The sequence below is a fragment of the Cervus canadensis genome, chromosome 18 (genome assembly GCF_019320065.1).
Source record: "Cervus canadensis isolate Bull #8, Minnesota chromosome 18, ASM1932006v1, whole genome shotgun sequence".
NCBI classification, from domain to species: Eukaryota; Metazoa; Chordata; class Mammalia; order Artiodactyla; family Cervidae; genus Cervus; species Cervus canadensis.
In genome coordinates, this window is record NC_057403.1 from 8,195,395 (window position 1) to 8,210,481 (window position 15,087).

The 15,087-nt window shown below is 38.9% G+C and overlaps 2 protein-coding genes across 4 annotated transcripts in view; both read left to right on the forward strand.

Annotated features, from left to right (window-relative positions):
• Positions 1 to 11,454, forward strand: part of LOC122420388 (zinc finger protein 665-like) — a 34,929-nt gene extending 23,475 nt beyond the window's left edge. The window contains 2 exon segments of the mRNA XM_043435517.1: positions 2,038 to 2,164; positions 9,107 to 11,454. Coding sequence (XP_043291452.1) covers positions 2,038 to 2,164; positions 9,107 to 11,454 — 2,475 coding nt within the window.
• The window catches only part of LOC122420590 (zinc finger protein 665-like), a 161,995-nt gene that overhangs the window by 101,160 nt on the left and 45,748 nt on the right, over positions 1 to 15,087 (forward strand). The window lies entirely within an intron of this gene.

Here is a 15,087-nt window from a genome sequence, read left to right on the forward strand (position 1 = left end):
CCAAGAAGTTTTTTTACTTTACTCTTGTGATAATTTTTTTTATCATAATCTAATGACTCTTCTAATTTCAAATGACTGTTTTATTAATGGACAAAAAAGGAAAGAAAGTCTTTGGCTTCTATTAATACCTTGCTATGTAAATTTAAATGAATAAAATTGTATTTGTATTTTTGTATATGGTAATTTTATTATAAATTGAGTTCAAGTATTCTCTTTTCTTAAAATGTTTTTACCAGTTTTCTTTTGGTAGCCTAGTATAGAATCCTGTTGACAAACTAAACTGAGTACAAAGTATACATTTTTATCATCTGAAAGATGCTGAAATACATGTGAATAAAATACAAGATGATATAAAATTGTCCAAAATTCATCAAGAGACGAATCCTCTCATTTCAGTTAATTTTTTATAGATATAGATGCATGCATGTGCAAGTCTGTGGTTTACATAGAAGACATCATGATTTGAAAACTACACATTACCTTTTTTTTCAGTTGAAATTATGTTATCAGTATAATCTGTGGCCTTGAAATTTTCTAAACAATCCTGTTAGCGTTTTAAGTAGTAAGTTGCTAACAGTTGTGTTTCTGTATCCACGTCTATAATGACCTTTCATGCCATTCCACATTGTTCACCTTGGACTTTTTTTTTCCACATTAATACAATATTTATTTGCTTTCCTTCTGTCAAACCCTGAGCCCACCACTGTCCCCAGGCTGCCTGGGGAGTTACAGGAAAGGGAACACACAGGGCAGACACAGGAGAAAGAACTGTGGGAGGTGGAAGCAGCTCCTTCACGTCGTGAGGAAGATGAGCTAGACCACCATCAGGCCAAAGAGCCCCATGGCCTTTGAGAGGGCCAAGCCCACGGCGCAGACGAGCTGCTGTTTCAGAGAAGGGTTCCTGGGTAGCAGTGATGACGCTCCCGCACACGGTCCCACCTCCAGCCCTGGACCCAGCCTCCCCTGCTCTGGCCGCTCCAGCTCCAGGGCACTTGGCTTCTGTGTCAGAGCCCCGTGAAATGGCGCTGGTTTGGAAGCTGCGGCTAGGAATGAGTGAGATGGTCCGGGACCCGGGGCTGCCACGCTGCCGTGGCCCTCATCGGTCAGTGTCTCCGGTCCTTCACCACCGCGGACAGTGGTCACTCAGCAGGCGGAGGTTCTCCCGATCAGGGACGGGGTGGAGACGAATTCGGCGCAGGCGTCCATTTTCAGGGGATGAAGGCCCGGGGCCTGAGAGCTGCTCCCCCTGCAGAGAAGACAGAGGGGCAGGGAGGAGGCTCACCTTGGACTTCTTTCAAGTTTTCTTTAGGAGCCCTGTGTCAAAGGACTTTTAATGTTCTCCATATTACTTAACTGTTAGATGCTTAAGCTTCAGTTGCTGAGCCCGTCTCTGAGTTCAGGTGCTTCGTGTAACATTTCTAACCTTTTGATCTGAGTCGAGTTTCTCAGCGTGTCTGTGACACGGTTTTTCTTCTGTAAGGTGGGAACAGATCGTTCTTCAATGAGCTATTATACTGATGACAGGTTCTTTCCTGTAAAGTACTTATTTAATGTTTAGAGTAACACTACAGTAATTTAGAGCAACAGGAAGCCTTCAGACACTTTTGTTCCTTGCTGCTGTTTTCAACGTCATAACTGAAAATTTTGACCTTTTCATTAAAAGTGCTGTGGACTTCATCATCTCTGAAGACACCACTCATGGTGTACCTCATCTGGATAATGAATTGCACTCACTGGGTAGAACGTAATATCTGACACTTCTGTATAGCCAATACAGTGTTGAGTTTTATTTATATATAGTTCATGGATTTTGAACAATGATGAAAAATCCATATTAATTGGAGGATCGCATGAGGTCTTATGAAAAAGCATAAGAAATTAAAATCAGAGATCCATATTTTCTCCAGATACCCCTGCATGGATCTGTTAGAACACATACTTCAACCAAGTCCATTCTTACCCCTTATTACCCTTTCTTTTTTGCATGAAAATGAGAACTTTTCATGGCCCTTTTGGTGACACTTGGTTTCATTGCAGGAACAACTAACCTCTGAGGATGTGGCCATTGAATTCACTCAGGAGGAGTGGGAATTCCTGGACCCTGCTCAGAGGGCCTTGTACGGGGATGTGATGCTGGAGACCTACAGGAACCTGCTGTCTGTGGGTGAGGATGACTTGCTTCCAGAGCTGCCCTTGGGTATCTGCATTTTCCCTGTGTGCCCCTTGGGAGGCCCTGATGTCTTTCATCTGAGCGTTCTGGTGACTCGGGTATGACACAGCTTCACAAGGTTAAACTGACCCTCTTCAGATGCTGTGTCTGTCTCATGTCACATGTGAGGTTGTCCCAGAGCTTAATTATGTACAAAACTCACTGGCAAATCTTAAAAGAAAACACTAAAAAACCCGATTTCCTAATTTCTACCTTTGACCTTTGGCTCAGTGTTTAGAAAAATGCACAGCACTTTAGATTTCTTTTTTCTGATTACCCTGAATATCCATTTCTTTTTGTTTTGCTTATTTGTTTACTTTTTTTGGCTGCACCATTCTGCATGTGGGATCTTAGTTCCCTGACTAAGGATCAAACCTGCACCCGCTGCATTAGAAGTGCAGAGTCTTAAGCACAGGATCACCAAGGGAGTCTCAGAATTTATGTTTCTGATCTGAATATTATCTCCACATTGGAGCAGGAGAAAAGCTCTGGACAGTGGAGAGTGATGTAAAAATAGCCAAAGATACAATGTATAAAGAAAAAGTATCTCAAAGGGGCTGTTTCTTTCTTTTTAGGAGTGGGACATGCTGGTTGATTGGCTCCTCTGTGTTTGTTACTTAGGAAGATGTAAGAAGAGTGGGTAGAGAGATCGTCTTTTTGATGCTAGATCCTACAAGGGGAGCATATGTGAATCTCGCGGGCTCTTAGCTTGCCACCTGTAGGTCGAGCGCATGGTCCCATCTCAAGATCCTGTAATGTCTGACCTTCCTGTTGTATTAGTTTTACTCTTGTACTGCTCTAGCCAGTCTGGGATTGTCAACTGTTCCCAATGTTACATTCTGCTTGCTTTGTATCATTTTACTTCTTAAATTTCTTTGAAATATATTCCTGAGGGTCTGAAATTTTATCTGGATTCCTTGCTGTGATAATCCACCTATGTTTAATTGGCCGCCTCTGGTGAGTCTTTGTGGAGTGGATTTCCTAGGTAACAGAAAACTGTGATGGAGACACTATTAATATTTTCTTGCTCTGTTCAAAGTCACCACTTGAAGCTATCCAGTAGAGTAGTCAGTATCTTACAGGATTATGAGAGAGAAAGTATCACGAGAGCCTGGCGCATCTTTCCAGGTTATTTTCTGGCTTTGGAGACTCTGACAAGGGCACCATGACTCTGTTGTTCATGTGTATCAAGGACCATATATTTTAGCCTCTGTAAATGGTATGGGAATTTATCCCAGGACAACTTTGTCCCAGTTCACATTCTCATATCTATGAGCCTGTTGGCTGCACTGTTGTTCTGTGCATTGTAAGTATTTTTTTATTTTATCATTGAGTTCAAATTTCTTTGCTACTCTTAGTGTTTCTGTTTTGTATTTGCAAAGCGTTGGATGGTTGATTGGGGAATGGTCCCTACAGTGGAACTGGTGATCAGGCCCTCTTAAAATTCTTTGTATATTATTTGTACTCATTTACTATGAGATATATGATTTCCACATATTTTCTCTTTTACTGTTGATTGTCTTTTCAAACTCACTGCACTTTAATGGACAGTAGTTTATAATTTTGATACAGTTCACTTTATTAATATCTGGTTTTATTTTGTGGCCTGTGCTTTTGGTGTTATATCTGGTAAATCATTTGTGGGTCCAGTTTCCAGTAACATTTCCTGCATGTTTACTTCTAGGGGTTTTATACATTTGGGACTTAGGTTTAGGTCTTTGAACCATGTTGAGTTCACTTTTGTCTTTAGTGTAAGATAATGTTCCAAGTAAATTCTTTTGCTGGTGGGTATTCAGTTTTGTCAACATGTCTTGTTTCATAGACTGCCTCCGCGATTTAGTAGCTTTTACACCCTTGTGAAACATCGTTTGAACATCTCCGCAAGAGGTGTTTCTGTTTTTGTTTTTGTTTTAACCATTCTTTTTAAGTATGCTGCTGCTGCTGCTGCTAAGTCGAGTCAGTCGTGTCCGACTCTGCGACCCCACAGATGGCAGCCCACCAGGCTCCTCTGTCCCTGGGATTCTCCAGGCAAGAAGACTGGAGTGGGTTGCCATTTCCTTCTCCACTTTTTAGGTATAGTTAATTTACAGTGTTGTTTTTCAGTTACACGGCAATTTACAAGATACTTAATATAGTTCCCTGAGCTATATCGTAGGTTCTTGTTGTTTATCTGTTTTGTATATATATTCGTTTGTATATATTCAGATTCCTAATTTATCTCTCTCTTTCCTGCCCCCTCTCTTTCCTGCACTATCCCCTTTGGTAAGCATAAGTTTGTTTTTTATGCTGGTGAGTTTATTTTGTGAATAAGTTCATTCGTATCATTTATTTCAGTTCAAGATATACTATCCTATGATATTTGTCTTTCTTTGTCTGATTTCACTTAGAATACTCCCTCAGTCTGTATTGCTGCAAAAGGCGTTAGTTCATTGTGTTTTATGCTGTGGAGGTGGCAACCCACTCCAGTGTTCTTGCCTGGAGAATTTCATGGACAGGGGAGTCTGGTGGGCTGCAGGCCATGGGGTCTTAAAGAGTTGGACACGGCTGAGCTACTTTCACTTCACAGTATTCCCTTGTATATATGTAACACATATTCTTTATCCCTTTGTCTGTCAGTGAACATTTAGGTTGCTGCCATGTTTTGTCTGGTATAAACAGTGCTGCTAAAAACATTGGGGTACATGTATCATTTTGAGTTAGTTTTCATCCTTTCTGGATATTAGCCCAGGATTGGAATTGCTGGTTCATGTGATAGCTCTATTTTTAGTTCTTTATGGAACCTCCATGCTATTCTCCAAAGTGGCAGTACCAATTTATGTTCCTTCCAACAGTGTAGGAGGGTTCTCTTTTCTCCACACCCTCTCAGGCATTTATTGTTTGTAGACTTTTTGATCGTGGTCATTGTGACCACTGTGAGGTGATTTTGATTTGCATTTCTCTGATAAGTAGAGGCGTAGAACATCGTTTCAGGTGACTGTTGGCCATCTGTTGGTCTCCTTTGGAGAACTATCTGTTTTGATCTTCTGCCCAGTTTTTGATTGGGTTATTTGTTTGTTTGTTTGTTTTGATATTAAGCTGTATGAACTGTTTGTATATTTGGAAATAAATCCCGTATAGATAGCATCATTTACATATATAGTCTCCTAGTCCAAAAGTTGTATTTTTGTTCTCTTTTTGGTTTCCTTTGCTTTGCAAAAAGGTTTTAAATTGCATTAGATCTCATTTGTTTGATTTTGCTTTTCTTACCATGACTCTAAGAGATAGATCCAAAAAAACTGCTGACATTTATGTCAATGTTTTGCATTTGTTTTCCACTATGAATTTAATAGTATCTGGTCTTGCATTTAGATGTTTAATACATTTTGAGTTTATTTTTGTGTGTGGTGTTAGAGAATGTTGTAATTTCATTCTTTTTCATGTAACTATCCATTTATCCCAGCATCACTTATTAAAGAGACTTCTTCATTCAATATTCTTTCCTCCTTTGTTACAGAATAATTGACTATAAGTAAATTGGTTTATTTCTGGGTTTTTTATCCTGTTCCACTGATCTGTGTCCTGTTTTGTGCCGTTATCATATTACTGTGATGACTGTAAGTTTGTGGTTTAGTCTGAGTCAGGGAACATCATTCCTCCAGCTCTGTTCTTCCTTCTCAAGATCGTTTTAGATACCAGAGTGTTTTGTATTTTGGTGCAAATTAAATTTTTCTTTGTTTTATGTAATATGTCATTGTTAATTTGATAAGGGTTGCATTGAATATGTAGATTGCCTTGGATAGTATGGTCATTTTGACAGTGTTACTTCTTTCAGTCCAAGAACATGGTATACATTTCCATCTGTTTGTGTCATCTTTGGTATCAGTCATCAGCTTCTTACAGTTTTATGAGTACAGTTCTTTTGACTTTTTAGATAGGTTTATTGCTTAGAATTTTATTGTTTTCTATGAGATGGTGAATGGGATTGTTTGACTAATTTCACTTTCTGATTTATCATTATCAGTGTATAGAAATGCAGCAGTTTTCTATATATTTAGTGTCCAAGAAGTTTACTGTGTTCATTGATGAGGTCTAGTAGTCATCTGGTGGCACCTTCGGGATTTTCTGTGTGTAGCATCAGAGTGACAGTTTTACTTCTTTTTTATTTTTCTAAACTTGAATTCCTTTTATTTCTTTTTCTTTTCTGATTGTTGTGGCTAGGACTTCCAAAAATATGTTTAATACAAGTGGAAATAGTGAACATTCTTGTCTTATTCATGTTGTTAAGGGGAGTGCTTTCAGTTTTTCCCTGTTGAGTATGATGTTAGCTGTGTGTTTGACATATACAGTCTTAATTATGTTGAGGTAGGGTCCATCTGTGCTGACTTTCTGAAGGGTTCTTATCATAAATGGCACTTGAATTTTGTCACAATCTTTTCTGCATCTATTGATGATCATATGGTTTTTCGTCTTCAACTGTTAATGTGGTGTATCATTCTGAATAACTTGTGGATATCGAGAAATCTTGCATCCCTGCTATAAATCCAACTTGATCATGGTTTATGATCCTTTTATGTATTAGAAACTGTTTGAATCTACTCTTTTGAACTCAGGGAAAGTCTAGGAGAATAAAGTCTTTTTCTACAAACGCAAAAGGCTCAGAAAGGCTTTTGTAACTGGGAAGGTCCTCCAGAGTCAGTTTCAATCCCTCCTTTTCTTTGATACTCCTCGATCTTGAGATGAACATGTGTGGAAGACGAAACGAAGTAAATGTCCAATAGAGAGGTTAGTCATCCTTGGCAGAGGAACCCAGGTTTAGATAGCCTTTTCCTGGATGTTCCTTCTGATTTCTGCTAATAAGATTCTTACACAATGTCCTGGAATATTGTGTATGTTTTTCTTGAATATAAGCATTCCATTGTAACTCACAAATTTCACAGTTGGATACCTTACATTGTAAATAGTATTATCCTGCTTTCTCCATATATCACAGTCACTCTTAAAATCTCTCTTGTTTCTGTCCCGTACCCATAGTATAATGCCCATAAACTTGCTGAAGCAGTTCTGTTCTTTTCAGGTCAGTATATTAGTTTGCGCTCTCAGTTATTTTCACAAAGACATGCAGTCCCAAGCTGATATCTGACATCAGCCTGTGTACCCTATGCTCCACGCAGGCCCTCTGTTAGTCCTGACCATTCCTTACATAGTACCTTGATACGGATGGAAACATTATTCTTACCTACTGCATCCCTCCACCTTCTACATGCTCTCACTGTAAAGATAATCTTTGGTCATTTATTGAACAAGTTTCTCAGGACATGACCTCAATCACTCTGTGCATCCATGATGACTCACAAACCATGAGATGGGATGGTGAATAATAGTTAAACAGAGTACTTCTGTCTTGTATCTTCCTTGGTATTTTCTTTCTAAGTTCCTTGTTGTTGTTTTTTTTTTTAATATTTTCTAATCTACTCCTTCGGTGGGTAGTCATGTTTACAAATAAGTATTCCCAGTCTGTATGTTCAGATTCATCTCCTGGTTCTCTTACCACTTTGTGGGCCAATTAGGTGTGTTTCCTGCTCTGATTAGAGAAAAACATGTTAATTTACCTGAAGCCTTTTAAAGCAAATGAGTGCTGTCCGTTGGCTTACAGTAGTGCATGTTTTGTAGTAAATACTCAAAATTTACTTTTGTTTACAAAAGGTAATATCTGTATTCTGTCATGTTCTTTATGATATGACTTTATCTACATTATATCTTTTTAAAATTTTATTTTTTAATTGGAAGAATAATTACTTTACAGATTTTTGTTTTCTGTCAAACCTCAACTACATTATATCTTGTATGCTTTTCACTTGCAACATTTTTCAGCAATATTGTGTTTGGCCCTAGTCAATAAGTACACAAAGCACTCGCTTTTTATTTATTACATTTTGGTGCCAAAAACCAGGTAATTAAGAACAGTGCACGGCTAGAGATTAGCCTTCCTTGGTGGCTCAGTGGTCAAGAATTCACCTGCTAATGCAGAAGATGCAGGTTTGATCCCTGAGTCGGGAAGATCCCATGGAGAAGGAAATGGCAACCCACACCATTATTTTTGCCTGGGAAATCCCATGGACAGAGGAGTCCAGTGGGTACAGTCCCCGGGGTTGCAAAGACTCAAACACAATTGAGCAACTGAACAACAACAACAACATAGGCAGGGATTGCTTTGGTTCTTGGCTGTTAGAAAACTGGTGAATATTTTACGTCTCAGTTTATGTGTCATTTACAGATGATGGTCCTTTAGTGTGTATTCTGCACTACAGCTGACACAGACTACTTGTTAACATTGTAAAATGCCTTTCTTTTTGGGTACGTAGTTCTATAGCAGATTTAGAAAACTATGTTGTTTCCAAAAAATTGTTTTAGTCATATTCTTCATTTTCTCATTTCTTTTCAATTGTAAACAACCAATTATGAATAGTTAATTATTAATTGGGTAAGCTTGGTTTTGGATTATTTACTGTTACAATATATAATATATTGTTTAGTATTTATTTATGTACAGTAAGTATGCAGAATACAATGATAGTGTAATATTTTTCTTTTCAATTTGAGACAACTGTCGATTGATACGTTCCTAGAGGTCCTCATAGGAAAATACTCTGTTTTTGAGAGTGGGCATAAGATTGTCCAGTGTGAGTGCGTTTGGCATATGGTTTTTAAAACTAGGTTACCTTAATGGTGAATTTATGTTATCATGCTTTCTTAAGTTAAGAATTCTATTCCTTTAGTGTTTCTAAAGACTTAAGGTCATCATTGTTGTGTTTCATAACTTGGTGTAAGTATTACTTTTGGTGTAATAGATGTTGAACATGAAACATTTGGTTTTGAATCATTGTCAGCAGGATACCTATGGTTCTTTTTATCTTGTAGATATCTCTCCTACACATGTGATCAAGCATTTACAACCCAAAGTGAACAGTGATAAACGAGAGCCACTCCAAACATTGATGCTGGGAAGACCTGGAAGCTATGAAATCAAACATTTTCATCTTTGGGAAACTCAGGAAAATATGTGTGACTTTGAGTGTCAGGGGAGAGATGACAAAAGAAATCACAAAGGAACACCTGTAAGCCTTGATGGAAATGTGCCTGATGGAAGAGATTCACATGATAGAAAGGATGCAGGAATCACGCTCTTTGGAAACAGGCTTGGGTTTAACTTTCAGGATAAACTGCAGATACTTCAAACTGGCGGGATAACTTCTGAATATAATGAAGTTGAGAGGTCTGTCAACAACAGTTTGTCATTCTCACCACTTCAAAGAAGTCCTCCTTGTGTCCAAACCAGTGTTTCTAATATATATGGGGATGATTTTATGAATCCTTCAGTAATAACACAAGACCTCAAAGCACACAGGGAAAAACCTTACAAATGTGATGAGTGTGGGAAAGCCTGTCTTAAGGGCTCATGCCTCATTAAACATCAGGCCATCCATATAAGAGAGAAATCACATAAATGTGAAGTATGTGACAGATTGTTTGATCAAAGTTCACAGCTTGCACGTCATTTGAAAATTCATTCTGAAGTGAAATGTTACAAATGTAATGAGTGTGGCAAAACCTTTAATGATAGCTCCACCCTTGCTAGACATCAGATAATCCACTCAGGAGCAAACTTACATAAGTGTGATGTATGTGATAAAATCTTTGGTCAGAATTCATTCCTTGTAAGTCATCGGACTATCCCTGCAAGAAAGAGAAGTTGCCAATGTAATGAGTGCGGCAAAACCTTTGCTGACAGCTCAAAGCTCAGGAGACATCAGAAAATTCATACAGGAGAGAAATTATTTAAATGTGATATATGTGACAAAGTCTTCAGCCAAAATGCATACCTTACTGATCATCAGAGGGTTCATACTGGAGAGAAACCTTACAAATGTAATGTGTGTGGCAAGCACTATAGTCACTCTTCACAGTTCAGAAGGCATAAGAGATTTCATACTGGAGAGAGACCTTACAAATGTGATGAGTGTGGAAAGACCTTTCGTGTAAAGTCAGTCCTTTTAAGTCATCAGACTGTTCATACTGGAGAGAAACCTTACAATTGTGATGAGTGTGGTAAGGCCTTTCGTGTAAAGTCAGTCCTTTTAAGGCATCAGACACTTCATACTGGTGAGAAACCTTACAGTTGTGATGAGTGTGGCAAGGCTTTTCGTGTAAAGTCAGTCCTTTTATATCATCAGACAGTTCATACTGGTGAGAAACCTTACAAATGTGATGAGTGTGGCAAGGCTTTTCGTGTAAAGTCAGTCCTTTTAAGTCATCAGACAGTTCATACTGGTGAGAAACCTTACAAATGTGATGAGTGTGGCAAGGCTTTTCGTGTAAAGTCAGTCCTTTTAAGTCATCAGACAGTTCATACTGGTGAGAAACCTTACAAATGTGATGAGTGTGGCAAGGCTTTTCGTGTAAAGTCAGTCCTTTTAAGTCATCAGACAGTTCATACTGGTGAGAAACCTTACAAATGTGATGAGTGTGGCAAGGCTTTTCGTGTAAAGTCAGTCCTTTTAAGTCATCAGACAGTTCATACTGGTGAGAAACCTTACAAATGTGATGAGTGTGGCAAGGCTTTTCGTGTAAAGTCAGTCCTTTTAAGTCATCAGACAGTTCATACTGGTGAGAAACCTTACAGATGTGATGAGTGTGGCAAGACCTTTACTTCCAGCTCACACCTCAGGAGACATGAGAAAATTCATACAGGAAAGAAATCATTTAAATGTGATATATGTGACAAAGTCTTCAGCCGAAATGAATACCTTGCTGGTCATCAGAGGGTTCATACTGGAGAGAAACCTTACAAATGTGATGAGTGTGGCAAGCACTTTAGTCAGCCTTCACAGATTATCAGTCATAAGAGATTTCATACTGGAGAGAAACCTTACAAATGTGATGAGTGTGGCAAAGCCTTTCGTGTAAAGTCAACCCTTTTAAGTCATCAGACAGTTCATACTGGTGAGAAACCTTACAAATGTGATGAGTGTGGAAAAGTCTTCGGTCAAAAACCACATCTTCGCCTTCATTGGAGAATTCATACTGGAGAGAGACCTTACAGATGTGATGAGTGTGGCAAGTTCTTCAGTCGAAATTCACACCTTACAAGTCATCGGAGAATACATATAGAGAAACCTTTCAAATGTTTCGAGTGTGGAAAATCCTTTACTCAGGTCTCAGCACTCTCTAAACATCAGAAAATCCATACATGAGAGAAACTTATGTGAATGTGGTATATGGTAGAAGTCTTCAAAATTCAAAGTTCAAACTTCACACCCTACTTTTGGTCAGAGAATTCATACTACTGAAGAACCATACAAATATGATGAGTGTGGCAACCTCTTAGGCTTCATGAGAAAATTCATACTGGATAGAAGCCAGATATATATGTATTTATTAGTCAGGTCTCTAGAACATGAATTCATTCTAGAAAGATTCCTCACCAGTTTCACAAATGTGGAGAAAAAAAAAAACCCCTGTCCTCACAGCTCACATCTTGCCAGTAGCATCAGAGTATTTATCCTGTAGAAAACACACAGCAATGTAATGTGTGTGACAAGGATCTTATCCAAAAGTCACAAGATAGGAACATAATGGAGCCATACTTCCCAGACTCAGTGGTTGTGGCAAATCTTTACCTTTTTCACTTTATCTATTCTCTGATGACTTTAGTTCAGGTAGTCAGCAACTGTAATAAGTCCATATTTGAAGAGAAGCTATAGAGATCTTTTTGTGTAAAAGAAACCCAAATTTTAACTCCACAAAGATGATTCTTTGGGACAGTAATCCAGCATCTTTTTGGTCTCCTGGCTTTCTGAATAAAGTCAATATTCCCTGCCCAACAAGTAATCTCTCAGTTTTTTGGCCTGTTGCATGGTGAGCTCTAAGAGCTTGGCTTTGGTAATACATTGATCAAACGCATTTGCTACGTGTGTTTCATGATGGTCTCTGGGAAGGAATCAGTGAGGTGAAGGGGCCAACTTCATTAGGTACGATTCATTCAGATCCATGTTTTCTGGAAAAACACACAGCCTGAATTATGAAATTCAGTAGTGTGTGTGAATTAGGAACAGGGAGGGCAGAAAATAATGTAAACCTAAGACATGACTCATCATGGTCAGTAGGATCTGGAAGCCTTTCCATACATAGTCCAGCCTGTTATAAAACATAACATTCTACGAACTGACCTTGAGAAGAGTAGTCAAGACGTTAAAAGGACTGGGCTTTTCGTAGGAGGAGAGGGACAGTTACCAGGGACCAATGGTGTGCTAGGAACAATGCATAGCAAAAGGGTCATGTTCTCCATTGGATAGAAATAACTGTTGTATGTATGATTAAAGAAGAGTTACTCTTATTTATGAAAATTGAAGACAGAGCTGTCCCGGTCTTTGTAGACTGGGACCTGGGGACTGGAGTCAACGAGAAGAGGGACGCAGGGGACCCAAGTCTCAAGTGAGACAAGGGTGCTTTATTTGCAGAAACGCATGGTTATGTATCTTCATACAAGGCAGCTTTAAGGCAGTAAAAAAATTGAGCAGAAACAAAGCCAAGCAAATAATAATCTTCAAAGGCCCAGAAAGCGTTCCACATCCTGAGTAAGAGGAGCATAACTGAATAGATTACCTTTAAGTAAAAGGTCACTGAAGGAAGTCACTGAAAGGAATCCAAGCAGGTGCCCTTTCTCATGATCTGAGTCCTGAGAACTGCGTGCAGCTCTGCTCTTTCCTGTTTTCCAGGAACTGATAAGGAATAGAGAGTCCTTGAGAAATGGCACACAGAAGAAGAAACTAACATATTGGATCCGTTAAACTTGAATGTCCCCTAACAGTTCACCCTTTTTTATTATTTCATGATTGGGGGTGACTGCTGATACTTTTTGTGGGAAAGGCCCTGACCAATTGAGTTTGTTTAGTTTGAACAATTTTAGTTAAAGGCATTGGTTTATTACAAATGTAATCACCAGGATAATTATCAGTGTTAATAGTTCCAGATGCAATACTATGCATAATGCCTTGAAACCATCTTCGAGGGTCTAGCCCAGATAATTGAGCAGCGAGCTGTTCAGCTAAGGTTTCCAAATTGTTGGAAGAGGGTAGACTCTGAGAGAAGGTTTCAAGGATTTCCTTTTGCAGCAATTGTATGTTTAAGGAAGCATTGTCATGTATATCTTACAAATGAAATTTGATTTGTTCCGAATTGTAAGCACTATGGTTGAACCGAAGAGGAGTGATACAAAATTGAGTAGAATTCCAATCAATTTAATAATACTTGTTTTTGTGAATCTATTAATTGATCTCCAGCCCATTGGATGGCTGTTTTTAATTCCTGAATTTTATCTTGAAGTTTTTCGTCTATCTGAACCTGAGTGACTCATATAGTATGAGCATCTTTAGTCCAATTTTGAATAAAGTTTTGTGTTTGATTTGAAGTTTGTAAAGCAATGTCTGTGACAGCAGCAGTGATGCCAATGGCTATCAACCCCAAAATGCCAAGAATCAACCATCTTGTTGCAGTAATTTAGTGAGTAACTGGGAGGCAGGTCTTGCCATCAGACCCTCTTTCCAGGGCTATTGGCGATCTCCTGGCAACCACAGACTACATCGAGATCAAAGAATCAAAAGGGATTTTTAATTTGCAGTCTATATAAGCCTCAGAACATAAAGTCTTATTAAATTTTAAGTTTCCTATGGCTATAACAAAAGGAAGGGGAACACAAGCTTGTATAAAATATGAATGATTATAATGGAAGGAATAGTTACTATGACTATGACTGGTCCCTGTGAAATATCCAGTCCAAGTTCCAAGTTTTCCAGTGTTTGTAGCAAGTTTCCAGATGTCCCATTGTTCAGGCCCAATTCGTTGTGTGAGGCTGTTTAGTGGGCGAGGAGGTGCCATTCCGCTGTAAAGCCAGCCAAGGAGTCCTTTGTCGTGGAAGTGTTCCATTGAACTGTTGGTAATCTTCCATGTTACTTGAGTAACATAATCACACATAGTACTGTTAATATCATCTCAGCAATTAGATAACCACATACCATAGGGTCCCCGATCAACAATGGTGTAACTGGCCACAAACATTAATTTCCATGCTTTAGCTTGACATGTATCTCAATAAACAGGAGGATATTTAAAATCCTTATAAGTAAATCCCTTCCAACTTTTGTCCTTTTCCTAGAGTTTTGGTAGTATTGACATGGTTCTCATAAGAGGATAGGGCAGTAAACAGTCTAAACAATGTGCGGAATTTCTTTTTTCGAGGCAGGATGAAAGCCCTTGTTTGTCGACTAACATTAATACATAATTCTGCTGGGCCCATTCATGAAGGAAGGACTTGATAGCCTAGAGAAATTTTCATTAATCTTCCTTCTTCCTCAGTCTGAGAGCGCCCCTCCAAACTCCAAGGAGGAGACATATGTACTGAGTCTTTAGTGGATACAACCCGTCCTATATCTGTCTGTTCTACAACCTGCAATAAAGGGGGATTAGGTATATAAGCCCAATAAGTGTGATTGATCAAGTCAGCCTGAGCAGGGGAAGCAAAAGCAAGCATAGCGACAAAAATATTTTCTGGATTCCGAGGCATTCCCTGTTGAGAAACCAGATTTTCAGCTTGATTAATAAGGGTTTTTATCTGTCCCCAAGTGGGGAGGTCATGAATTCAATTACCGCGAGTGCAGCATTTGTTGGAAATTTATAAAGTTGCCATGGCTTCTACTGGAAACTCCTTCTCCTGGTGATTTTGCTGTTTCTTCTCTATCTTGAATGCCGGTGGGTTCCCTGGGGCGGATCTTCCGAAGAGGGAGCCAGCTGATTTCTTTGGGTCCATCTGGAGAAATACAAGCATACCCCTTTCCTTGTAATAC